This window comes from Microcaecilia unicolor, chromosome 6 (assembly GCF_901765095.1).
Source record: "Microcaecilia unicolor chromosome 6, aMicUni1.1, whole genome shotgun sequence".
Taxonomy (NCBI): domain Eukaryota; kingdom Metazoa; phylum Chordata; class Amphibia; order Gymnophiona; family Siphonopidae; genus Microcaecilia; species Microcaecilia unicolor.
In genome coordinates, this window is record NC_044036.1 from 18,511,474 (window position 1) to 18,538,778 (window position 27,305).

Consider the following 27,305-nt stretch of genomic DNA (forward strand, 5'->3'; position numbering starts at 1 on the left):
ATCTGTAAATATACAGCTGAGTGACCACATCATACCATGTTTGTAAAAACTTAATTGGCTACCAGTACAATACAGAGCTAAATTTAAAACTCTGTGCCTGATCTTCATGGCCCTTAAAGGAAATGGCTCTGAGTACCTCAAGAATAGGATGATTCTCTACACAATTCCAAGGACACAAAGGTCCTCTCAAGGGGTATTCCCTAACCACACCCTTCACTGTCAATTAAAATGTTCTATTACGTATTTTGTTTACATTGTAAGTAGTATACTATGACATACTTTGTATTATTATTTGAATATATTTACTTCTGTAATTGCCTATTGCTCATGTTTGATTTATTCATACTTTACACTGCTTTGAGTGAATTCCTTCAAAAAGACAGTAAATAAATCCTAATAAATAAATAAAAATTGAGTTTAGGATGTCGACAACCTAAACTAGATCGAGTGACACCACTAATAAAGAAAAAGGGGAGATAGGCATTGATAAGCAGTTTACATATTATTTATATAGGTACTTATTTTGTACCTGGGGCAACGGAAGATTAAGTGACTTGCCCAGAGTCACAAGGAGCTGCAGTGGAAATTGAACCCAGTTCCCCTGGTTCTCCAGCCACTGTACTAACCATTAGGCTACTCCTCCGAAGTAATTTGAGGTACAAAATTGGTTCTAAAGTTCAGAAGAGTAGTTGTCTTTTCACTGTTTGATAAGCAGGATGAATAAGTGGGTGATATCATTTGATGGCACAGACTCGAACCTGCTCTCTTAGCATGAGTTGAGTTGCTCTAGAGTTGCTTCCTCTTGAGTCCTCTAATGCCCCCTTCCCAAGAAAGGAGTAGGGGTAATAGTTATTACTCTGACAGGATTTTTGTCATGTACTCATTTGGCTAGAAGGCGTCCATCAGACAGCTGTTAATGTTCGGGACCAGATCATGACATTCCAGACTGCTCTCAGTGTGTTGGTGAAAGAAACTTTAGCGCCTTCAAGATGTCCAAGTTGCATTCCCATAGGGAGGCAGAGAGAGCAGATGGGAGACTGGGATCAGCTATGGAAGGGTATAGGAGCAAACTTGCTTATGGGAGACAAGAGTGGAATTACCCAACCAGTTAGTGGTGGTAGAATCAGCACAGGAAAAAGCCAAAAACCGTTTTCCAAGGAGCCATGCCAAATTCCAGCATAGTACTACTACTTAGCATTTCTATAGCGCTGCCAGGGTTACGCAGCGCTGATATTGTATACAGGTACTTATTTGTACCTGGGGCAATGGAGGGTTAAGTGACTTGCCCAGAGTCACAAGGAGCTGCAGTGGGAATCGAACTCGGTCCCCCAGGATCAAAGTCCGCTGCACTAACCACTAGGCTACACCTCTACTCATTCCACCAATAAGAGCCAACCTCATCAGTGATGTCACAATGGCTTGGTTGCCCGATACTTGGCTCAATTCTGATATTGTGATGTCATAAGGGAAAGGGGGAAATGGAAATGGGACTTGATATTCTGCCTGTCTGTGGTATTTTGCAACTACATTCAAAGTGGTTTACATATATTCAGGTACTTATTTTGTACCAGGGGCAATGGAGGGTTAAGTGACTTGCCCAGAGTCACAAGGACCTGCTTGTGCCTGAAGTGGGAATTGAACTCAGTTCCTCAGCTCCCCAGGACCAAAGTCCACCACCCTAACCACTAGGCCACTCCTCCACTGTTGCTATTAGTGGAGATTCTACATGGAATGTTGCTATTCCACTAGCAACATTCCATGTAGAAGTCGGCCCTTGCAGATCACCAATGTGGCTGCGCAGGCTTCTGCTTCTGTGAGTCTGACGTCCTGCACATGCGTGCAGGACGTCAGACTCACAGAAACAGAAGCCTGCACAGCCTTCTACATGGAATGTTGCTAGTGGAATAGCAACATTCCATGTAGAATCTCCAATAGTATCTATTTTATTTTTGTTACATTTGTACCCTGCGCTTTCCCACTCATGGCAGGCTCAATGCGGGTTACATAGGGCAGTGGAGGGTTAAGTGACTTGCCCAGAGTCACAAGGAGCTGCCTGTGCCTGAAGTGGGAATCTAACTCAGTTCCCCAGGACCAGAGTCCACCACCCACCACCCTAAGCACTAGGCCAGTTCAAGCATTGTGTTTGATGCAGGATACACACCCATGTCTGCAAAACATGAAGTTATTCTATGAAGCACTTTCTCCTGAAGAAAAGAGAAAATTATTTGAGTAAATGAATTATATTGGATGGGATGGGGGCAGGGGAGGCAGCGCGATAGCAGCTCAAAGAAAGTGCTGCTGACTGCAAGCACTGGGATGTTTCCGGCCGCTGGAGGATGACCTCTTCTGCTGGCAGGACTTGGGAGAATCCCCACCAGGCATAGCAATGATGAGGCAATTTTGGTGGCCCTGAACCCAAACTGGGGGTCCTCCCTGGCATCCACCACTAGTCTATGCGTGGGATAAACATAAAGGAATCCTGTTCAGAAGGAATGGATCCTCAGGAGCTTAGCCGAGATTGGGTGGCAGAGCCAGTGGTTGGGAGGCGGGGCTGGTGGTTGGGAGGCGGGGATAGTGCTGGGCAGACTTATACGGTCTGTGCCCTGAAGAGGACAGGTACAAATCAAGGTAGGGTATACACAAAAAGTAGCACATATGAGTTTACTAGGAAAAAATGCCCGTTTCTGAGCGCAATGAAACGGGCGCTAGCAAGGGGGGGCCCCCCCTCCCTCCGTCCCTCCGAGCTACTTGCCTTGTTCGCTGTGGCGTTTCCGTTTCGGCCGTCGAGTGTCATAGCTCCGCCCTCGACGTCATGACGTTTTGACGCGAGGGCGGTGCAGACACTACAGGGCACACCGGATATCTCGGGCGCCTCAACTTCCGTGGAGGCTTCAGAACGTTGGGGTTGCCTTTTATATAGAGAGATCTTGTTGGGCAGACTGGATGGACCGTGCAGGTCTTTTTCTGCCATCATCTGTATGTTACTATGTTACTTTAGGCTTAGGCCACTACAAAATTGGAGGTCTAACTACACCGCTGGCTGTGTATCCCAGTTGTCTTCAGGGAAAAAAGTTGCTTACCTGTAGCAAGTGTTCTGTGTGGACAGCAGAATAGAAACCCTTACAACTTTCCTTCCTCCTGTTAGTCTTGTATTCCATAAAGAAATGAGGTGGCCCTGCACAATAGTGCAGCATGGGGTGTGGTGTCAAGATTAGGTCTTCTGTAGCGTTCCAAACCTAGGGGAAGATTTTACTTCTGTGAACAGTAAAGAATGACAACACCTGACTCAAAGTGTTTTTACACTGACCTTGTCTGTATTGGTGTTTTAGACCTGCATAAATCGCTGCCTGGAGAGAGGAAAGAGCAGTGGGAGAACTGATGACAACAGAGAAAGTCTAAAGAAGAGGTACTCTATGTTGATTAGAATTGTATTTCACATGATGGAACTTGGTATCCCAAAATCTGTTCTTTTCAGATGACTACAGAAGATTGAGAAGGGTGTGTGTGTGTGCAGTTCGTGTCTATGTACGTCTGTATATCAGGGGTTCTCACTCCCAGTCCTCATGACACACCTAATCAGTCAAGTTTTCAGGATACCCCTTTGAATAATCATGAGATAGATTTGCCTACTATGGAAGTGGTGCATTCAGATTTATCTCATTAATATTCGTTGTGGGTATCCTGAAAATTTGACTGCCTAGATGTATCTCAAGGACTTCTTAGAGAACCAAACACCAAACTACCTGAGTTTCCATAGAAAATTAAAAACATAGCTTTTTCACAAATACTATGGGCCACAAACTCAACCTAGAAACCACACAAACTTATAACATGTAACCAGTTTCTTCAAAAGGGAGTCGATCGAAGGATACATGCAAACATGTCTAAATAATGACATAGCTATCACATTAACTTGCATTTACTTTTCGGCTTCCATGCTCTGACAAGCACACACTTTGCTCTAATTGTAAAAGTTTTCCCTTTTTGTTTCATGTAATCAATACCTACTTTTGTTTTAATGGAATGGATTTTCCAGTTATTCGAGTTTCAGTGTAAAATGTCTTTCTAACTGGACTTGTCCTTTGCCTAGAACTTAAAAAGTTAAGCGGACTATAAATACCAAAAATTAAATTAAATTACATTTATATATTTAATAGAATATGGAGGTAATTTTTAGAACAAGTTGCATGGAATTTACATGTGTAAACACCAATTTTACAATGCCCCTATTTAGATATGTGGATTTTGTGGGGTGCATAGACTTCAAGGAAGTGTGATTTGGGTGCTCAAAAAAAAAACCCTAAACTTCCATTATGTAGCTTTCCACTATTTCAGAACCTGTGGGATAGTTGTGTCTATGAACCAGCGGGTGAAGATAGAGATGAAAACTGAGCTGAGACATAATCTCTCTTGGCATCCAGTCCAGCTCCTCAGTATTTTCTGTCTCCAGCAGGTGGAAGGACATACTTTTCAGCCTCTAGTTCTGAGTGCTTTTCTCCTGGTTCTGTTGGTCAGCAGGTCCCCAGTGGAGCTTTGCAGGTGGCTTAAGTCTGCAGAGTAATATCTGGAGGTCTTCAGATTCCTGTCTCTTGTGCCCCCCCCCCCCCCCCAAAAAAAAAAAATAAGGAAAGGAAAAAGGTTTGCTGGAGAGCATGGGACAAAGTATCAATTCTGAGCCTTTCTCATCTGTGGTAAGACTTGTGGAGACTGTGAGCTTTGGGAGAGCAGCTGACAGTGGTAAGCCCGACTGATGTTTGACTCAGAACTGTTTGGAGGGCTGCAAGTTCTACTTGGTGCCAAGTTCTACTTGGTGCAGGGGAAGGATCCTGACTTGTCGCTTGGGACACATTGTGCTGCGCTTGTGACGGTCAGGGTGAATGGTGACTCCTGTGGAGGCAGTTAAGCAGTGTTTCCTCTTTGGGACCTGCCAGCTGGCGTCAGGGAGTTGTGCGTGCAAGCTGAGAATCCTGCAGGATGCAGAGGGAAACGGTCGGCAGCAGCACATCTTCAGATTTGACACAGCATCCGTATATTCTGGGGTCTTCGGGCTCTCCAGCCGGGCCAGTGCGCACTTTGATAAAGGAGAGCACGGGAACGGGCGCCATTTTGTCGAGGTTGACTGGCAGAGGCAGCCTGTCTGATCACACACGGGCACAGTTGCCATTTTACAGCCTCGGGACCCAACAAAGCATTCAGCTGCATTGGGATCTTTTTTGTTCCCTGGCTTTTTATATTGCTCTTACACCAGGCCTGTTTACTGAAGCAAGGACAGTCAGAGTTGCTGCAAGGTGATCAAGTTTCTCGCCCCGTTGCCCCTCCGGCTCCTATTAGATCTTGTTTAGATCTCCAGGAGTAGGCAGATGAGGTTATCTCTGCTTCTTGTCTTGGACTATTCAGAAGAGGCATTGTTGAAGGAGCTGTTAGCGGAGGGGGATGATCTGAAAATGCTGAGATTGTTCCATAAAGAGGAGTTCAGTACTCTTATTACTGAGCCATTGGCAGTACTTTCCATTGAGGAGCCTTGTGCTTCAGCAGGAGTCCATCTTTGTCGATCATGGAGGGGTTTAGAGGTCCTTCTAAGGCCTTCCTGATACATCTATACATTCAGGACCTGATTTCAGCAGAACGGGTCTCTCCGGACACCGGGCTGATCGTGGGAAGAGTGGAGGAATAGCCTAGTGGTTAGTGCATTAGATTTTGATCCTGGGGAACTGGGTTCATTTCCCACTGCAGCTCCTTGTGACTTAACCCTCCATTGCCCTAGGTTCAAATAAGTACCTGTATATAATATATAAACAACTTTGAATATAGTTGCAAAAACCATAGAAAGGCGGTATATCAAGTCCCATTTCCCTTTTTCTTTCTACCTGTTCAGGAGGAGAGAGATTAATTGCAGCTTCCCAGGGTGGACTCCCTGGTTACAGTGGTGACTAAGACGTCCACCTTGCCGGTGGAAGGAGGCATTGCCCTAAAAGACCTACAGGATAGGAAGCTAAAAAGACTCGCTGAAACAAGCCATTGAAGCAGCCGCTCTGAAACTTCAAGCGACAGTGTGCAGCTTGTTCATGGAAAGAACACGCCTGAAGTGGCATCAGCAGTCAACAACACAAGATGAGTGTCATAACACCCAGCTGGAAGTGTGGTTGGCTTACACAGCGAATGCTGTTTTTGACATGTTACGACCCACAGTATGTCTTTGGCTGTCACAGCACGTCAGCAACTCTGGTTGCAGCATTGGGCAATGGATGTAGCGTCAAAGTCATATCTAGTTAAATTGCCCTTTTGGGGCAAGTGGCTATTTGGAGAAGATCTCAGCAACTTGGTGAAAGAACTGGAGGAGACTAAACCACCCCTGCCCTCCCAAGACATCATGTGCCTCATAGTGAGTTCCATTCCTCCCTAATAAAGAGTCCCTCAGTTCAAATGATCAAATGAACCTCTCAAAGCAGTCCATTGTGGGGGAGCCCCCCCTCCCCCCCCCCCCCCCGCTCCACTGAAAAGTCAGTCGAGGCATGAACCATAGTAAATAAATGGTGCCCAAGTAAATCGTGTAGCATCCGTTTGACCTCAATATGTCCACAAAAACTAACTAAATAAAGATCTAGGGTTTGTTACTACCGGGTCAGTGCAGGTCCAGTGCAGAATGGCCGTCGCTGCCTTCTTCAGTTCCACCCATCTGTGTGAGGCAGTGAGAGATGACAATACCAGAAAATCTATGTCCACACTCAATCAAATGTTTTATGCTCAGTGGCATATAAAGAATTTTGGATTCTACTAATAAAGGTTGTAGTGGACATTCTCAAAGTATCACACGTGTGGATAGCAGAGTATATTCCAAGTTAAGTGTTTAGGATTAAAAAAGATAAAAACAGCCCCCTGGCATCCATGTGTGTTGTAGCAAAACCTTAAACAGTTTGGTAACAAAGGAGTGCAGTGTGCAAGGGCGTGGGAGCATACTCCGCCATTTCCTCTTTCTATCACTATGCTATTTGTGTGGGTGTTAGCTCCACCCAGTATCATCTGACGTGAGTCGCTCTAAGGGATTTAAACAGTGGCGCCAGCGGCACAAGCCAGAGGTGCACCCCTTTGCGTGGTGGCTGAAGTGCGGTTAAAGATTACTGTTCACTTTATAACCTATTTTGTATTTTTGTTTAGTTTGAGCTATTTTAATGGAATTTAAAGTGGATTGGTTATGGTTTTATGTTTTTTTTTTTTGTTCTTGCGTGTAAGTGGTGATAGATCAGAGTTAGTAGCCTGAGGATTACCGATATTGTCATTCCCTAATTTTTCTCATACTGCTATGAGTTTAATTGACAATCCTTTTTCAGATTGCTGCAAATATACAGTTAGACCTATTGAGTTTTTGATTAGAGAGTGTAAGTACCGCTCTAATAGACATAGTTGAGTGTATGAAAAGAGTAAGTTGTAGACAGTATTGTCATAAACTATCGGAACAACACAAGTTTCGGATCGAATTCATCTTTATAACTATTTTTTTTATCAATTCCTGTTCTCTCCTAAACAAGGCAGATATCATAGCGATTGGATTGATGAGAGACAACCTGGGCTTGTCTGTGTTACCGAAACGTGGTTAACATCGGATAATGATTGAGTGTTAAAGGGTTTATGCCCTGCTGGTCGTACGTTTTTTTTATCTGTATCAAGACAAGGAAAAAAGGGGGGAGGGATTGGCATTCTTTACAGAGATTTTGTCTGTATTACTGTAGATTGTAAGTTCTATTGAGCAGGGACTGTCTCTGTGTCAGGTGTTCAGCGCTGCGTGTGTCTGGTAGCACGATACAAATGCTAATAATAATAATTTAGAGGATAAATTTAGCTCTCCTCCTTTATAAATTTTATGTTGTAAAATATGTGATCTCTCTCTGGTTGGCTCTTTGCATTGTATGTTATTTTATTGTCCGCTAGGAAAATTGTGTAATGCCAAAGATGACTTTTATGATTTTGTAGGGAAATGTACTGTGAATTAATCACATAATTTATTATTAGGGAATATAAACCTGCATTTAGAAACAAAAGATGATTCCAATGTGATTGAGCTAAGAGCATTTTTAGAGAATTAGGATTATGTATTACCTATCCCCTCTTCTTCTCGTGGAAAGGGTCATCATTTGGATTTGTTAGCTTACTCCCTTATATTGACTTGGGAAGTTTTTAATTCTGAAATTAAATGGACATAGGTTATTTGGTCACATCAGTTTCAAGCCTCTTTTACCCTATATTGGCCTATGTCATCTCTGTTACACTTTGTTCCCTTTTATTGTAAGCCGCACTGAGCCTGCCATCGAGTGGGAAAGAGCAGGGGTATAAATGCTACAAATAAATAAAGCCTTTACAATATAGGAGGAAAAACTCATGCCCTCGCCCAGTGGTAAAATTGTGCAGACCTAGAATTGATCAGATTTTATTTTGGAAAAATATACTGTCACAAATTCCTCCAACAGAAAATGAATCTGTATTATGGATAAATGCTTGCAATTTACACTGTAAGACAGTTTTAGAGAAAATTGCCTCAATTTAGGAAAAGAAAATTAAGCAGAGTGGCAATAAATGATATATGGCAGACCTAGCTGATCTGAAGCGTAAGTACAGAGTCTTAGAGAGAATATGGAAGAAAGACAGCTGTAAACTGAACAAAAATGATTGGAGATTAGCTATAAATATCTATAAAAAGCAATTATTCATGCCAAGAAGAAATATTTGTCTGAAGTTATAGCAAGGGATATTTCTAACGTGGAGAAGCTTTTTTATATTGTGAACAGCTTAAATGATACATCTCTTATTTCAGATAGATCGGGAAAGTTACGGCCCAACTAGCATCCTATTTTCTGTTAAAAATTAAAACTCTTTTTGAAGAGTTACGAAAAGGTAATATCAATGTTGATCGTTCACTGTTGACTGAGGGTTGCTTATTGAATTGTTGTTGGAGTTCATTTTCTAGTGTCTCTATGCAAGAGTTAAAAAATTTGCAAAATCTCACTGTTACTTAGTTATTTGCCCAACTTACCAGATGAAGTCAATGCCTGTAGCATTTCAGATGGCTTTATTGTATTAGCTGGAGGATCACTTTTCTTTGGAATCTTTCCTAAGTCTTTGCCTCGGATTATTTTGACACCTATATTAAAAAAAATCCTGCAGCCACCAAAGAAGACCGGTGACATCTATCCCTTACTTTATGGTAATGGAGGATGTAGTAACAAGACAATTAGTGACCCATTTAGATCAATTTAATTTGTTACACTCGTCACAATCAAGATTCCATACTGACCATAGCACGGAAACCTTATTGATCTCATTTTTAGATTACATCAGGTCTGTTTTAAGTATTGGTCAGAGAACTTTTATTATGCAGTTGGATTTATTGAGTGCTTTTGATTTGGTTGATCATAAGGTTGTATTGGAAATTCTTGATAATTTTGGTGTGATGGGTAATATGTCCTGCTTTAAAGGTTTTTGACGACTAGGTCATATTGTGTTAAGTTTCAGGATCAACTTGATTGGAGGAGTGGTCTAGTGGTTAGGGTGGTGGACTTTGGTCCTGAGGAACTGAGTTTGATTCCCACTTCAGGCACAGGCAGCTCCTTGTGACTCTGGGCAAGTCACTTAACCCTCCATTGCCCCATGTAAGCCGCATTGAGCCTGCCATGAGTGGGAAAGCGCAGGGTACAAATGTAACAAAAATAAAATAGATACTATTGGAGATTCTACATGGAATGTTGCGTTGCTATTCCACTAGCAACATTCCATGAAGATGGCTGCGCAGGCTTCTGTTTCTGTGAGTCTGACGTCCTGCGCGTACGTGCAGGACGTCAGACTCACAGAAGCCTGCGCGGCCACATTGGTGATCTGCAAGGGCCAGGCACAGGCAGCTCCTTGTGACTCTGGGCAAATCACTTAACCCTCCATTGCCCCATGTAAGCCGCATTGAGCCTGCCATGAGTGGGAAAGCGCAGGGTACAAATGTAACAAAAATAAAATAGATACTATTGGAGATTCTACATGGAATGTTGCTACTACTGGAGATTCTACATGGAATGTTGTTACTAATGGAGATTCTACATGGAATGTTGCTATTCCACTAGCAACATTCCATGTAGAAGGCTGCGCAGGCTTCTGTTTCTGTGAGTCTGACGTCCTGCACGTACGTGCAGGACGTCAGACTCACAGAAGCAGAAGCCTGCGCGGCCACATTGGTGATCTGCAAGGGCCGACTTCTACATGGAATGCTGCTAGTGGAATAGCAACATTCCATGTAGAATCTCAAATAGTAGCAACAGTGGAGGAGTGGCCTAGTGGTTAGGGTGGTGGACTTTGGTCCTGGGGAACTGAGTTCGATCCCACTTCAGGCACAGGCAGCTCCTTGTGACTCTGGGCAAGTCACTTAACCCTCCATTGCCCCAGGTAAGCCACATTGAGCCTGCCATGAGTGGGAAAGCGCGGGGAAATGTAACAAAAAAAACAAACAAACCTCTAGAAACTTGTTACCTTCTGGGGTCCTGCAGGGATTTCCACTGTTCCCATTGCTGTTTAATGTTTTTTTTTTTTTTTTGTCATCTTTAGGAAAACATTTAGAGAAGGAAGGTTTTACAAGTTATGTCTATGCTGATGATATCACCATAGTATTTCCTCTTAAATCAAACTTACAAGATTTATATGATTCAATTGCCAGTTGTTTCTCAGTTGTAACGAAGTGGGTGTCATCTCATTACTTAAAAATAAATAGAGAAAAAACAAATTTATATTAGTGGAAACAAAGCAAAATCAACAGTTGGTTCAAACTTGATTATTAATGGTGAATGTTTTCCTCTAGATTGTTCAATACAAACCTAAGGTATTGTCTTGGACAACAATTTATCCATGGAACATCAGATTAATGTGAAGCGTCTGTTCACGCTTTCCAAAAATACTTGGAGTAGGGGGCATGCGATGAAACTACAGTGTAGTAAATTTAAAACAAATCGGAGAAAATGTTTCTTCACCCAACGCATAATTAAACTCTGGAATTCGTTGCCGGAGAACGTGGTGAAGGCGGTTAGCTTAGCAGAGTTTAAAAAGGGGTTAGACGGTTTCCTAAAGGACAAGCCCATAAACCACTACTAAATGGACTTGGGAAAAATCCACAATTCCGGGAATAACATGTATAGAATGTACATTTGGGAAGCTCGCCAGGTGCCCTTGGCCTGGATTGGCTGCTGTCGTGGACAGGATGCTGGGCTCGATGGACCTTTGGTCTTTTCCCAGTGTGGCATTACTTATGTACTTATGTAATGCTGTTTTTAGAAGTTAATTTTTCACTATGTAAAAGCTAAGGGCCATTTGTAAATATTTAGCTGAAGATAAGTTTAGACTTTTTGTTTAATCATTAATACTTAGCAAGTTGGACTATTGTAACATTTGTTTATTTGGGATTAACACAAAACTTGCTAAGGAAGCTGCAGTCAATACAGAAAGTGGCAGCTCGTTTGATTTATTCCCTAAAAAAGTCAGAGAAGATTACACCTTACTTTAAGCTTCATTGGTTGAAGGTGGAGGCCAGAATATTTTTTAAGTTGGGTAGTTTTGTTATGGAAGATTATGAATGGGAAGATCCCACAATATATGATTAGTATGCTGTGTTACTCAGCGGCGAGACATACATAATAATTCTGTTTCCCAAATCCCCAGGGAATTATGTCTAAAAAGCTTTTTCACGTTTATTTGCATACCGAGCCATAAAATTCTGGAGTTTACCAGCTGATCTGAGATTCTTGACTACATATGTTTAAGAAGGGGTTAAAGACATTATTCTTTGAGACGTATGCAGCAAAGAATTGATTGTTCACCGCTATAGGGTCTTAACTTTGATGTATTGTGTTTCTCTTTGCATCCTAGACATTTTGTGTTCTAGTTTTCTTATTGTAACCGTGAACTATATGACTGGTATTGGTGGGCTATCAATAAACTATATCTGTGAGATCCCAGAGTTCAGGTAGTCAACCAGTAGATCTGAGATTTAAAGATCTGATGAAATCCTTAGCTAGACCCACATGCTCAAAATATCTCTCTGTTCCCTCTTGGTGTACTCTGTTTTGTAGGATACGATAAAGAGAACTTGATTTTCTTACCGTATAGGGTGGTACAAATGGGCTCAAAAGCTTTCCTAGTCAGTGCAGCACGCGCTGAGTAGTCCTGGAAACGTAAGAACTTCTTTTTTTTTATCGTCATAACTCAACGGAAGTCCTGATCTGATCACTTTTAAGAGGGCCTACTTATTCCCATAATTCAGTATCTTGAGCAGTACAGCTTGAGGTTGAGCAGATGTCTGGGTTGCGCGCAGCCTACTTTATGGGCCTGCTGCACCCTCAGCTGAGTCTCCAGTTGCAACAATTGCAGCAGCCAGCGCTCCAAAAAAACTCACCAGTTCAGAGTCCTTGAGGGACTCTGGCAATCCAACAAGCTGCAGGTTATTCCTGCGAGAGCAATTCTTCGAAGTGTTGACATTAGCCTCTAGTTCAGCCAGCTGTTTCCGCATCGCCATCTTCAAATCTAAGCTAAAAGCCCAACTTTTTGATGCTGCTTTTAAGTCCTAACCCTTATTCACTTGTTCAGAACCCTTATTTTATCACCCTCACTTTAATATTCCCTTATCTCTTGTTTGTCCTGTTTGTGTTGTAATTTTTTTTTTTTTTTTTTTTGCTACATTTGTACCCCGTGCTTTCCCACTCATGGCAGGCTCAATGCGGCTTACATGGGGCAATGGAGGGTTAAGTGACTTGCCCAGAGTCACAAGGAGCTGCCTGTGCCTGAAGTGGGAATCGAACTCAGTTCCTCAGGACCAAAGTCCACCACCCTAACCACTAGGCCACTCCTCCACTGTTGCTACTATTTGAGATTCTACATGGAATGTTGCTATTCCACTAGCAACATTCCATGTCAAAGTCGGCCCTTGCAGATCACCAATGTGGCCGCGCAGGCTTCTGCTTCTGTGAGTCTGAGACTCACAGAAACAGAAGCCTGCGCAGCCTTCTACATGGAATGTTGCTAGTGTAATAGCAACATTCCATGTAGAATCTCCAATAGTAGCAACATTCCATGTAGAATCTCCAATAGTATCTATTTTATTTTTGTTACATTTGTACCCTGCGCTTTCCCACTCATGGCAGGCTCAATGCGGCTTACATGGGGCAATGGAGGGTTAAGTGACTTGCCCAGAGTCACAAGGAGCTGCCTGTGCCTGAAGTGGGAATCGAACTCAGTTCCTCAGGACCAAAGTCCACCACCCTAACCACTAGGCCACTCCTCCACTGTTGCTACTATTTGAGATTCTACATGGAATGTTGCTATTCCACTAGCAACATTCCATGTCAAAGTCGGCCCTTGCAGATCACCAATGTGGCCGCGCAGGCTTCTGCTTCTGTGAGTCTGAGACTCACAGAAACAGAAGCCTGCGCAGCCTTCTACATGGAATGTTGCTAGTGTAATAGCAACATTCCATGTAGAATCTCCAATAGTAGCAACATTCCATGTAGAATCTCCAATAGTATCTATTTTATTTTTGTTACATTTGTACCCTGCGCTTTCCCACTCATGGCAGGCTCAATGCGGTTTACATGGGGCAATGGAGAGTTAAGTAACTTACCCAGAGTCACAAGGAGCTGCCTGTGCCTGAAGTGGGAATCACCACCCTAACCACTAGGCCACTCCTCCACTGTTGCTACTATTTGAGATTCTACATGGAATGTTGCTATTCCACTAGCAACATTCCATGTAGAAGTCAGCCCTTGCAGATCACCAATGTGGCTGCGCAGGCTTCTGCTTCTGTGAGTCTGACGTCCTGCACGCAAGTGCAGGACGTCAGACTCACAGAAACAGAAGCCTGCGCAGCCTTCTACATGGAATGTTGCTAGTGGAATAGCAGTGACGTCACAACTTGGAGACGACATTTTGCAGCCATAAAAAAGCGCCTATGAAGAACAATTGAGTGCATTTGGGAGAATTACCGATGTCTGAGAGTTTAGACTGTTGAGAATGGAATACGGGCAATGTCTAACCCGAGTCCCTGATGAAAGAATTGAAACCCGCGGTGTCGGGCGTTATCTAGGGAAAGCCTAAGCGGCCTCCAACAGCAAGAGACACGGAGAGGAATTTAAGATAAGTTTTTCAAAGTTTTTCTGTTTTGTTGAAGCACTTGCAGCTGGGTACACTTGTAGCTTCATGCACTTTTGAAGTGTATTAGTTAGTATTAGCACTATAAAATAGTTCACCAAGGGATTGCCCGATGAGGAGACGCTATGCCACTGGGTAAAAAAACATTTATGATTATGCCGTAAGTGGTGTCTTCTGAGGGTTCCCATATAAATCTCAATATATTTATGCATTTTTTCAATTGAATTTTCTTTGAATCGTTTGGTTTTTGTAACAACGAAGAACAAAAGAGATAATTGAAGAAATACTATTTTCCCTATAGGTGGATGGAGTGCTAACAGCGAGTTCTGTTCTTTGGGTTGGTGTAGTATTTAGTTGAATTTACCAAAGATTTCATTATAGAGGAGATTTTGAGTGGTTTCAGCTAGTGTAATAGCAACATTCCATGTAGAATCTCCAATAGTAGCAACATTCCATGTAGAATCTCCAATAGTAGCAACATTCCGTGTAGAATCTCCAATAGTATCTATTTTATTTTTGTTACATTTGTACCCTGCGCTTTCCCACTCATGGCAGGCTCAATGCGGCTTACATGGGGCAATGGAGGGTTAAGTGACTTGCCCAGAGTCACAAGGAGCTGCCTGTGCCTGAAGTGGGAATCGAACTCAGTTCCTCAGGACCAAAGTCCACCACCCTAACCACTGGGCCACTCCTCCACTCAGATTGTAAGCTTAGATTGTAAGCTCTGTCAAGCAGGGACTGTCTCTTCATGTCCAATGTACAGCACTGCGTACGTCTAATAGTGGTTTAGAAATAATTAGTAGTAGGGTCCCTGGCTACCACCATACTACTTCTACATCTAAATCCAGGCAAAAACTGTCCAGCCGCTCATGTTCTGATTTGGCTCTGTCAAAAGTGACCTGTAGTTTATTTATGTGTTTGACATTTGTATCCCACATTTTCAGGTTCAATGTGGCTTACATGCAAGAAAACATCAAATTAGAATACATTCAGTTAATTATAATAATGTTAACACATTAGCATAATTACAAATTTAATTATGAGTTGAGGCTAAAGTTATGGTTATGTTGAAACAGGTAAGAATACAAAGCAACATTTTAGTTTATTTTCTATTTCTTAGATGGGTACTTAGCAGAAATGCCTTTTAATAATTTGCAAAATCTCAAGTAATCATCTATACATCTTAGTTGCTTAGCTAGAGCATTCCAAAGTTTGGCACTCTAATAAATAAAACCTGCGACAAGAATTGATTTGTAAGGTAAACGTTTGCTTCTTGTCCAAAGTGGCTTCTTCCATTGCCGTTACTTCTGATGTTATTTTGGCAGCCCATGTGAAATAGATTGAAGGACTCGGCGAGGCCTGAGACTCTGCCATCTTGCTCCTCATCTCTCCGTGTGGGTTTAGCTGCTATTACTTTGAGACCGCGCTCCGATTCTCAAAGGCACAGTCACTCGATGAAAACAAAAAAACATCACTGGGACAAAGTGAGATGCTATTGCAGCCCGGTTTTTTTTTTTTTTGGGGTGGGGAGGGGGGAGATTAAATGAGAAGCAGATCCAGAGCTTTGTTATTCAACATCTGCTCACCAGCATGGTACCATGTCGCCCCAGTGCGCGGCCATTAAAAAACTTTACCATGTGAGCACTTACCGCCACCCATCTTGTTGGTGGTAAGGGTTCACACAGTATCTGTGGTTAGTGCAGGAGCGCCTACTCTGTCCCCAGACATGAATCCTCTTCCCACCCCCCACAAAAAAATATTTTTTAGTTCAGTTAGCATGTGCAAATACTGCAAATTACTACTACAAATCATTTCTATAGCGCTACCAGTCGTACGCAGCGCTTCACAATTGAACATGAAGAAAAGACAGTCCCTGCTCAAAAGAGCTGACAATCTAAATCTAAATAAGGGATAAGGGTAGGACAGACAGAAGGACACATAGGGAAAAGGGACTACTGAAGAGAGGAAGACAAGATAAAGGTTATGAGCAGGTGACAAGTTAGGAGTCAAAAGCAGCATCAAACAGGTAGGCCTTTAGCCCGGATTTGAAGGCGGCCAGGGATGGAGCTTGATGTTAAGGCTCAGGAAGTCTATTTCAGGCATAAGGTGCGGCGAGATAAAAGGAACAGAGTCTGGCGTTAGCGATGGAGGAGAAGGGTGCAATTAGGAGAGATTTGCCTAGTGAAGGGAGTTCCTGGGAAGGAGTGTAGGGAGAGATGAGGGTGGAGAGGTAGTGAGGGGCAGCAGAGTGAATGCACTTATAGGTCAATAAGAGGAGCTTGAATTGTATACGGAAACGGATAGGGAGCCAGTGAAGTGACTTCAGAAGAGGGCTGATATGGGCATAGCGACTTTGGCGAAATATTAATCATGCAGCAGAATTTTGAACAGATTGAAGAGGAGAGAGATGGCTGAGTGGAAGACCTGTGAGAAGAAAGTTGCAGTAGTCCAAGCGAGAGGTGATGAGAGTGTGGCAGTTACCATAGGATGCTTGAGTGCATCCCACAGTATGCCGTTTTAAGCTTCTTTTTAGACGTGCGTTAGCACCTAAAGCAGCTTAGTAAAAGGACCCCTTTGTTAGGATGCAGTATGTGTGAATTTTGCTTCTTTACTTCTTTAATTTTTGCTTTCTGCACAACTGTGAAAGCCTAAGATCTTTGTTTTTCTCTTCTAGAATTGAGACCTATCAGATGTCAACTAAGCCCATAATCGATCAATATCAGAAGATGAACAAGGTCAGGCGTATTGATGCTTCTGGACCTGTTGATCAAGTAAGATCTTTCATCTTTCAAAGAACAATGAAGCTTGGGTTGCCAGCTGCCGCTATGTTTTTTTTTGTTTGTTTTGTATTGTTTCCAACTCGGTGAGAGTTGGAAAATAATGTACAAAAAAGGGTTAAGAATATCTGTCTGGAGGCAAAATAACTAAAAATTCAACGGAATGGGATAAAACTTGGCATTTGGGAAAAAAAGGAGCAAAGATATATAGATTTGAATCACTTTCTCAAAATTATTTTGTAGGGGTTTTACCTGTTCTCTTTCTTTCTTGGTTAAATTGTAAAAAAAAAACTTTCATGTTGGATCTCATTTCCAATTTTTCCAAATCACGCAGAACCAATTTTTTAAATGTCATCAACACTGGATCTAAAGGTCCAGGAGGGATCCATCGTGATTTAGTTTTTACCATGGACTAATCTTTTCTGCTCCCCTCATTTTCTGAAAAAAAAAAAAACAACAATTTAATCTGAAGAATTTGCATAAATTTCTCCAAGTCTATACGACTTTGGAAGGGATTATAAAGCTGTGTGACAACAAAAGAAGGCCCTTTAGATAGAACATTACATTCCACAGTAGATAACTGATATTGTGATAAATTAATAATTACAGATTGATTTATTGCTGAGATCGTACGTGTGGGCGTTTTTGGTATGTATGCGTTTCCATCCATTCTTGGGGTCTTTCTAAATAAACACCTCCTTGTCGTCGCTGAAAAAAGCGCCCCTGTCTCTTCCTCAGTGTCCTCGTCCACCTTTGTCTAAAAAAGAGGAGGCAGTAGAACCTTCAGAACCCGTTGAACTATCTTCTAATAAATTTATTTATTTTATTTATTGCATTTGTATCCCACATTATCCCACCTCTTTGCGGGCTCTATGTGGCTTACAATTCATCATGGATGTGGGAAATGGAAGGGAACATACATTTATTATTAACAGAGAGTTTTGGGTTAGATGATGGCATTAAAGCAAAAGGTAGTATAAAACATTTCTGGGTAAGTCAACGATTATATAATTACATGTGTTGATCTTTCTTGTATATCTTGTCGAAGAGAGAGGTTTTCAATAGTTTGCGGAAATTTGTCAGTTCATAGACAGTTCTCACGTTGCGTGGCAACGCGTTCCAGAGCTGCGTGCTCATATAGGAAAAGGTAGATGCGTGCATTAATTTGTATTTCATGCCTTTGCAATTTGGTGGATGAAGGTTGAGGAAAGTGTGAGAAGATTTTTTTTGCGTTCCTGGGTGGAAGTTCTGTTAGGTCTGACATGTAGGCTGGGGCGTCACCATGGATGATTTTATGGACTAAGGTACAGAGTTTAAACGTGATGTGTTCTTTGAGTGGGAGCCAGTGTAGTTTTTCTTGTAGGGGTTTTGCACTTTCGTATTTTGATTTGCCGAATATTAGTCCTTCAGAAAGAAGTTTTATAGTTTCAGTTTTCTTCTCTAACCACGGATAGACCTTTTTCTCTTGATTATCTCTCTGCAATATCTTAATTTTTAATTTTTGTAAATCGCATCTAAATTGATCAATTTTACATTGGCGTTCAGCTTGCTCTTTCTCAAGTAACTCAATTGATAATTGTTTCTTAAACAACTCTTATCGTTTGATCAAACTCAGATTTAATTGAGACTGCGATTATAGTTTTATCTATAATAAGCACCATCAAATCAAGTACACATTTATTTAAAATACCTTCCCAACTTTTGCAGTCTTTTATCAATACTGAGAAGTGTTCCTCAGGAAACAAAGTAATGTGCCTATGCCTGGAACAATCTTCCTCAACCCCTATGCCAAGCCCCCTCCCTACCCATCTTCAAATCTCTGCTTAAAACTCACCTCTTCAATGCTGCTTTCGGCACCTAACCTTTCGAGAAATATAGTATGCCCCCCAATCTATCTGCCCTATCAGATTGACTCTACACTTGTCTTTAGATTGTACACCTGTCTTTTAGATTGTAAGCTCCTTGAGCTCATTCTGCCTCGCCTCACCCTATGCTTGGAATCAACTTCCTGAGCCCTTACGCCAAGCCCCCTCCCTACCCATCTTCAAATCCTTGCTCAAAGCCCACCTCTTCAATGTTGCTTTCGGCACCTAACCTTTATACCTTTCAGGAAATCTAGACTGCCCCTATTTGATTGACTGTACATTTGTCCTTTAGATTGTAAGCTCCTTTGAGCAGGGACTGTCCTATGTTAAATTGTACAGCGCTGCGTATTCCTAGTAGCGCTTTAGAAATGTTAAGTAGTAGTAGATGGATCTAATTGCAATTAAGAAAGCCCTTTTAATGTATCTGTGACATGTCCTAGAAATAAGCAGTGGATTTTCCCCAAGTCCATCTTAATAATGGCTTACGAACTTTTAACATAAGAACATAAAAATAGCCATACTGGGTCAGAGCAGTGGTCTATCTAGCCCGCTATCCTGTTTCCAACAGTGGCCAGTCCAGGTCACAAGTACCTGGCAGAAACCCAATTATTGGCAAAGGTCCATGCTACCAATCCCAGTGCAAGCAGTGGCTTCCCCCATGTCCATCTGAATAACAGACTATAGACTTTTCCTCCAGGAGCTTGTCCATACCTTTATTTTTAAACCCAGATATGCTAACTGCTGTTACCACATCCTCCAGCAGCGAGTTCCAGAACTAAACTGTCATGAATAGACTTATAACGTACATTTTTAAACTACAGGAAACCCAGACAAAAAGTTGTAGAAAAGCAAAATTTATGACCTCGAGATGGAAACTTCAGTAGTTCCCCCAACTTCCTCAGAATTTAATCCATATAAAGATTTATGGATCAAAGTGAAAATTTTAAGCTGTATATGTTTTTGAATAGTCATCCAACATAAATCATTCAAAACAGGAGTGATTCTATCAAATTTCTTCAAACTAAACATCAATCTTTCTACCATATTCTGTAGAAACTGTAAACGTTTCTGCAGGAGCTGAAACATTTATTATAGAGCCTTCCTGCAATTTTCCTTGTAGAAATTATCCAGACCTTTCTTTAAACCCTGCTAAACTAACTGCTTTTACCACATTCTATTGCAACAAATTCCAGAGTTTAATTACACATTGAGAGAATTTTTTTCTCCTGATGGTTTTAAATTTACTACTTAGCTGCCCCTCTAGTCCTAGTATTTTTGGAAAAAGTAAACAAGTGATTCGCATCTTCCCTTTCCACTTCTCTCACTAAGCTGTGTTAAGTGCTAATGCGCGCCTAATGCAGCGTAAAATGGAATACCATGGGCCATGCTCAGGCATCCTGCACTAAGTGCCAAATGTGCGCATACTGTGTGATAAAAAATTTTTTTTATTATTTTGAGGGGGTGTGTATGGGGTGAAGAGTGAGTATTCCCGGGCTAATAGTTAGCTTTGTCTTCACTGAGGAAGATGTAAGGGAGATACCCGAGCCAGAAATGATATTTAATTGTGGTGAGTTAGAGGAACTGAAACAAGTCTCTGTAAATCTGGAGGATGTAATGGGGCGATTTGACAAACTAAAGTGCAGCAAATCACTTGTACTGGACAGTATACATTTCAGAGTACTGCTAGAACTAAGGAATGAACTTGCACAACTATTATTAGTAACTAGTAAAAATGGCCCGTTTCTGACACAAATGAAACGGGCGCTAGCAAGTTTTTCCTCATAATGTGTATGTTTTGGAGAGTGTATGTGAGAGTGACTGTGTGTGAGAGAGAGAGTGAAAGTGCGAGTCTGTGTGTGTGTGTGAGAGAGAGAGTGAGTCTGGGTGTGAGTGTGTCTAGAAGAGAGAGAGTGTGTGTTTCACACAGATACAGTGTGTGCGAGAGAGTGTGTGTGAGACACTGATTCTCTGTGAGACTGAGTTTATGAGACCAAGCGAGTGTGTAAGTGACTGTGTGACAGAGTGAATGTGATACACTGTGAGACATTTAGTGTGTGAGTGAGAGACAGAAAGACATTGTCTGTGAGAGAGAGAGAGAGAGTGTGTGTGTGTGAGAGAGAGAGTGTGTGTGTGACAGAGATACCTCCCTCCCTCTCTCTCTATGGTGTCAGGCCCCCCTCTCTCTCTGGTGTCTGAGATTGCCGCCACTGCACCTAAGCAATTGGTGTGCTGGAGGAGGGGGAGAGAGAGAGTGTGTGTGTGAGTGTAGGGATGTGGGTTGATGTGTTGGAGGGGTTCAGCTTGGAAGAAGATGGGTGTGGGGTGTTCAGGAAACGCTGCCAGATGAGAGTGTGTGTGTGTGTGTGTGGGGGGGGGGGGTTCAGGAAGCAGTGCCAGATGACATTGTGAGTGAGTGAGTGTGTGTGGGGGGGGGGGGGGGGCAGGGGGTTCAGGAAGCACTGCCAGATGAGAGAGAGAGTGAGTGTGTGTGTATGGGGTTTCTGGAAGCGCTGCCAGATGAGAGTGAGTGTGTGTGTGTTTTTGGGGGGGGGGTGTGTTGGGGGGTTCAGCTTGGAAGAAGAGGGGTGTGGGTGGTTCAGGAAGCGCTGCCAGATGAGTGAGTGTGTGTGTGTGTGTGTGTGTGGGGGGGGGGGGGGGTTCAAGCATTGCCAGATGAGAGTGAGTGTTTGTGGCGTGGCGTGGCGTGGGTTCAGGAAGCACTGGCAGGTGAGAGAGTGAGTGAGTGTTTGTGTGTGGGGAGGGGTCAGGAAGCGGGCCCAAATAAGAGTGAGTGAGTAATTGTGTGTGTGTGTGTGTGTGTGGGGGGGGGGGGGGGGGGTCAGGAACGGCTGCCAGATTAGTGAGTGACTGTGTGGGGGGTGGCAGAGGTTTCAGGAAGCGCTGCCAGATGAGACAGAGTGAGTGTGTGGGGGGGTGGAGGGGGGTTCAGGAAGAGATGGCAGATGAGATTTTGAGTGAGAGCGTGTGTATGTTGGAGGGGTGTGTTGGTTGTGTTGGGTGGTTCAGCTTGGAAGAAGAGGGGTTTGTGGTGGGTCTGGAAGCGCTGCCAGATGAGTGAGTGTGTGTGTGTGTGTGTGGGGGGGGGGGGCGGTTTATCAAGCGTTTGCAGATGAGAGTGAGTTTGTGTGTGTGTGGTGGTGGTGGTGGGGTGGTTCAGGAAGTGTGGCCAAATGAGAGTGAGTGAGTAAGTGTGTGTGTGTGTGGGGGGGGGGGGGGTCAGGAACGGCTGCCAGATTAGTGAGTGGCTGTGTGTGGTTGTGGCAGGGGTTTCAGGAAGCGCTGCCAGATGAGAGTGAGTGAGTGTGTATGTGTGTGTGTGTACGGGGTTTCTGGAAGCGCTGCCATATGAGACAGAGTGTGTGGGGGTTCAGGAACCGGTGCCAGATGAGTGAGTGTGTGTGTGGGGGGGGGGGGGCAGGGTTTTCAGGAAGCGCTGCCAGATGAGAGAGTGTGTGAGTGTGGTGGTGGGGTGGGGTGGGGGGGGGGGGGGGGTTAGGAAGTGTGGCCAAATGAGAGTGAGTTAAGTGTGTGTGTTTGGTTGGGGGGTTCAGGAACCGCTGCCAGATGAGTGAGTGAGTGTGTGTGTGTGGGGCAGGGGTTTTTGGAAGCGGTGCTTTGAAGATGAGGGAAGGTAGCGCTACCAGATTGCAGGGGTTTTTTCGTTTATTGCCGTCACTGCCTCCTCCGCACGATGTTCCCCCCCCTCCCCCGCCACCATCCCACCCACCGTTGCGTTACGTAGTTTTGCTGGCGGGGGACCCAAAATCCCGCCAGCAGAAGTCCTTTGTTGTCTGCTGACTCCGCTTGTTCTTCGGCATTGCTAGCCTTTGCTGGGCGGGGTTCTCTGCGTCGGACGTCCTGCATGTGCACGACGTCAGACGCTCAGAAGCCCTGCCTGCATAGGCTAGTAAATGCTGAAGTTCACGCCGGAGTCTGAAGACAGGACTTGTGCTGGCGGGGTTTCGTGTCCCCCGCCAGCAAAGCTACGCGATGGTGGGTGGCTTTGGGGGGGGGGAGGGCGTCTCGGGGGGTGGTTGTTGCACCTCCATCATTTTTTGGGCTGGGCTTCTTTTCTTCTGATGAACTTTGTTGGTTGTTTTGGTGGGGCGGTACGCGAGGGGGGGGGGGGGCGGCGCTGGTCCTAGGTCATTCTGTGTGCGGGGCTTCATTTTAACTCCGTAGCTTTCGGGTGGTTTGCGAGGTTGTTTCCCAGCATTTCCTAGGCAACTCCTCCCCCTGCCTGGATACGGTCCTTTCTTTCATTTTTCTTTTGGTTTTCCGCCCTCGACGTCATTACGTTTGACGTGAGGCGGGGCAGCGAGTCTGGTCAGTGGCTTCACCACCATGAAGTTACGATCCGTTCTGGGAGTCTGACTTCAGAACGTTGTCCTCAGAACGTTGAGGGTGAGTTTTATTATATTAGATATGTAATTTATCTTTAAAATCAAGCACGGTACCGAAAGATTGGAGGGTGTCCAATAGAACAGCAAATTTATAAAGGGTTCCAGAGGTGACCCTGGAAATAATAGACCAGTGAGCTTGACATCCGTGCCAGGCAAAATGGTAGAGACTATTTTATTAAATAACAAAATTACTGAGCATATACATAAAGTATGGATTAGGAGTGAATAATAATAAGAGGAAATATTTTTCACCCAACGAAGAGCTAAGCTCTGGAACTCTTTGCCGGAGGGTGTGGTAACAGCAGTTAGTGTATCTGGGTTTTGTAAAAAGGTTTGGACAAATTCCTGGAGGAAAAGTCCATAGTCTTCTATTGAGACAGACATGGAGATTTTGCAGGCTTCCGCTTGAATCTGGATAAATCGGAAGAGTTGGCTTCCACACCCGATGTTAAACTGTTGTGGCCTGAGATGTTTCCGTTGCAGTTGGCAGATAGATACTTCAAATATTTAGGCATTCTTCTTTCGCCAAATGTGGCTGGTATATACCGTCTTAATGTGGACTGGATGATGAGTAAAGCAGAGAAGCAGTTGGATAGTCGCTACCATTGCCTTTAACAGGGAGGATTAGTCGTTTTAGGATAGTGGTTTTACCTAGATGGCTGTAAATGCTTCAAACCCTACCACTGCGCTAGTTGCAGATAGATTTGCGGTGCTTTTGTTGGGCTAAAAAGAAGCCAAAGTTGTGCTACCAGTATCTGATGGGGGAGCGGGAGTGGGGGGAGGGGAATGGGCCTGTCCAATTTGAAGTTGTATAATATTGCTTGCTTACTACGCCATGTCTGGTATTGGCTTTTCTCCCAATGCTGTTTCACCCCTTTGGAGCTGGAGATATAACCTGTTTTGCCCCTTATAACTTGCTCTCCCTACTGTGTGTGAACCGGTCTCGGATTTCTAGAGCTTTGAGAAATAGTGTGCTCTTAGGCCCTTTTAGAGAGGCCTGGCATATTCTGGTGAGAGAGGTTTGGGAGGAGACCCATAAATCCCTGATCTGCTTACTCTACGAGCCAACCCCACTTTTCAGTCAGGTATGGAAAATCGAGTTTTTGCTCAGTGGGAGAGCTTGGGCTTAGGCGGCTTAGAGCATGTAGTAGATGCGACAGGGAACCTTTGGTGGCTATCCTGAGGGGCTAAGAGGGTATTCATTTACTGTCAGCTAAAACATTAAGTTCGATCCTTGCCTAAGTAATCCTTGTGTCTTCATATTGGGGTCAGTGCGCATAGTTTTTTTTGATGCTATTTCAACTAGTACAACTACTGTTTCTGGGATTCATAAAGCCGTATGGAGGTTTGAGCACACTAGGGACTTGGTTCTGATTCAGCATAAATGGGAGCGAGATGTAGGTGTGCCCTCAGATATTACGTCCTGCCCCTGAGGAAACAAGAAGTTATGTCAGACAGGGCAGGACGTGCTAGAGATAAGACTTGGAGGCCAGCGTCAGGCAGCGAATGTGAATTACTGCTGCAACAAACAAGCGGCGGTAAACCCCGGGGGGAGGGGAGGAGAGGGGTTTGAGAGAGACAGGGCAGAACGCAGTAAAGAGAAGAAGAGGCCAGTGGCAGGCAGCGAATGTAAATAAACCTGGGGGGGGGAGGGGTTTGAGAGAGAGGGGAAAATATATATTGGACCGCCTGACGGGTGGGCTTTGTGATGCCGCTCTCTTTAAAGTGCCCCCTGAGGCCTCTGGCTAAGTTGATCTCATTATACGGCGTCCCCTGATTGCATGCATAAGTAAAATCATATTGACTAAAACATGCATTTACAGATGTAAAAATAAAAAGGAAGTGAGATGAAAACGGACATACCCAAGAGGTGTTTTCCATTGGCGTCACCTAGTAGCGTGTAAGAAAGCAAGTAAAGATATTAAGGAAAGAATGGAAAATAAAAATGAGAATGTTATAATGCGTTTGTGTTGCTCCATGGTGCGAATGCACCTCAGATATTATGTGCAATTCTGATCACCCCCATCTCAAAAAAGGTATAGCGGAATTAGAAAAAGTACAGAGAAAGGTGACAAAAATGATAAAGGGGATAGGACAACTTCCCTAGGAAGAAAAACTAAAAGGCAGAGTTTTTCAGCTCGGAGAAAAGATGGCTGAGGGGAGATATGATAGAGGTCTATAAAATACTGAGTGGAGTGGAACAGGTAGATGTAAATCAGTTGTTTATTCTTTCCAAAAATACAAGGGGGCACACAACGAAGCTACTAAGTAGTCAACTTAAAACAAATTGGAAAAAATATTTCTTCTCTCAACATGTAATTTAAACCCTGGAATTTGTTGCTAGAGAATGTGGTAAAAGCAGTTAGCTTAATGTGGTTTAAAAAAAAACAACCTTTGGACAAGTTCCTACAAGAAAAGTCTGTAAGCCATTATTAAGATGGTCTTGTCTAAGTTTCATCACTGCTGACAAATTGCCTATTTGATAACTAATCAAGCTGATATTCTGGTTAACCAATTTTAAAACAGGGAATGTTGTTTATAGCAGCATTAGCTATATATATATTTTTTTTCTATTTCAGGTTTTTAAAGCTGTACAAGATATGTTTGACAAGGAAGCTTCGCTCTGACCTTGGAAATAACCTTGGGACCACGCTCGAACCTCATAGCTGCTACCTTCACTTTTTGTTGTTTCATTGCTATTTCTGTATCTAAAACAAAGACTGGAATTCTGAAACAGCAGCAAATTAGCCGATTCTTTTTTTTTTTTTCCTGTCTGTACCTAACAAAAAGACTGTTGAAGCTTATGTGGGGCTGCTAGTGCTGTACTAAAAAGAAAAAAAAAAACCCTGATAATTTGTCTATATCATTTAATTTAAAGGTGCTTCTTGAAAAAAAAAAATTCCAGTGAAAGGATTGGAAAAGGTAACTGAAGCCACTAACTTTGGTCCTTAAAGACACCAAGGCAACATCTCAAATGTACTGTGAAAGTTCATTATACAGCTGAGATAGAGACCATCAGTCTTACATGCTGGTTCAGTAAACTACTCTTCAGAAAGGGCAAATCCCTGCGTTCCTACTGCTGTCTGATCTGAGAACAAATCTAATGAGATGTCTGCGCAGGCCTGTTTCGATCCTTTTTGGCGTTAAGTTAAAGTTCACTACAGTTGACATTGACTTGATAACTTAATATCCACCACGGCGTGGATGGATGTTCTGTTGTTCACCCAGCTTGCTGTTCCATATGTACAACTAGAGAATGTTTCTGAGAGGACGATCAGGTGGGAAGTGGACCAATGGACTCTAGGGAAACGGGTTTGAGGTGGAGGTGAATTTGATTTTTCACTCATTCAAAAGTACTGAATGAAATTGCGTGGAAATACTTTTAAAACAAATAGGAGGACATATTTTTTCACTCAAAGAATAGTTGAGCTCTTGAACTTGTCAGAGGATGTAGTATTGGCAGTTAGCATATCTGGGTTTAAAAAAAAGTTATGGACAAGTTCCTGGAGGAAAAGTCCATTGTTATTGAGATGGACATGGGGAAGCCACTGCTTGTCCTGGGATTGGTAGCATGGAATGTTGCTACAAATTGACATTGATTTGATAACTTAATATCCACCACGGCGTGGATGGATGTTCTGTTGTTCACCCAGCTTGCTGTTCCATATGTACAACTAGAGAGTGTTTCTGAGAAGGACGATCAGGTGGGAAGTGGACCAGTGGACTCCAGGGAAACGGGACTATGGTGGTAAAAGAACAGCTTTATTTCACCACCATAGTCCCGTTTCCCTGGAGTCATCGGTCCACTTCCTATCTGATTGTTTCGCTTTCGTGGGAGTTAGTGTTTATCCACTCCGGTGGATTGCCTCCTCTGAAAGGACAGTGACATTTTAGGGGTCCTTCCCTGGACTGCTTGTCTGCTTGATGACGCCTTTTTTTTTAAGCATAGATTTGATTGCTTGTGAAATACAAACTGAACAGTCTTTTTGGTACAAAATGAAAAGAATCCGCTAACACATGCTGCTGCTTTAGTTGGGTGGGAATGACTTTTTTTTTCTTCCCCCTAATGAGAACTT

The 27,305-nt window shown here is 43.2% G+C and overlaps 1 protein-coding gene across 1 annotated transcript in view; it reads left to right on the forward strand.

Moving 5' to 3' along the window:
* Positions 1 to 26,061, forward strand: part of CMPK1 (cytidine/uridine monophosphate kinase 1) — a 42,511-nt gene extending 16,450 nt beyond the window's left edge. Inside the window, exons 4-6 of the mRNA XM_030205853.1 lie at positions 3,330 to 3,406; positions 16,838 to 16,934; positions 25,809 to 26,061. Of these exons, the coding sequence (XP_030061713.1) occupies positions 3,330 to 3,406; positions 16,838 to 16,934; positions 25,809 to 25,856 (222 nt within the window). The 3' untranslated portion in view covers positions 25,857 to 26,061. The remainder of the gene's footprint in view (positions 1 to 3,329; positions 3,407 to 16,837; positions 16,935 to 25,808) is intronic.
* Positions 26,062 to 27,305: the final 1,244 nt, after the last annotated feature.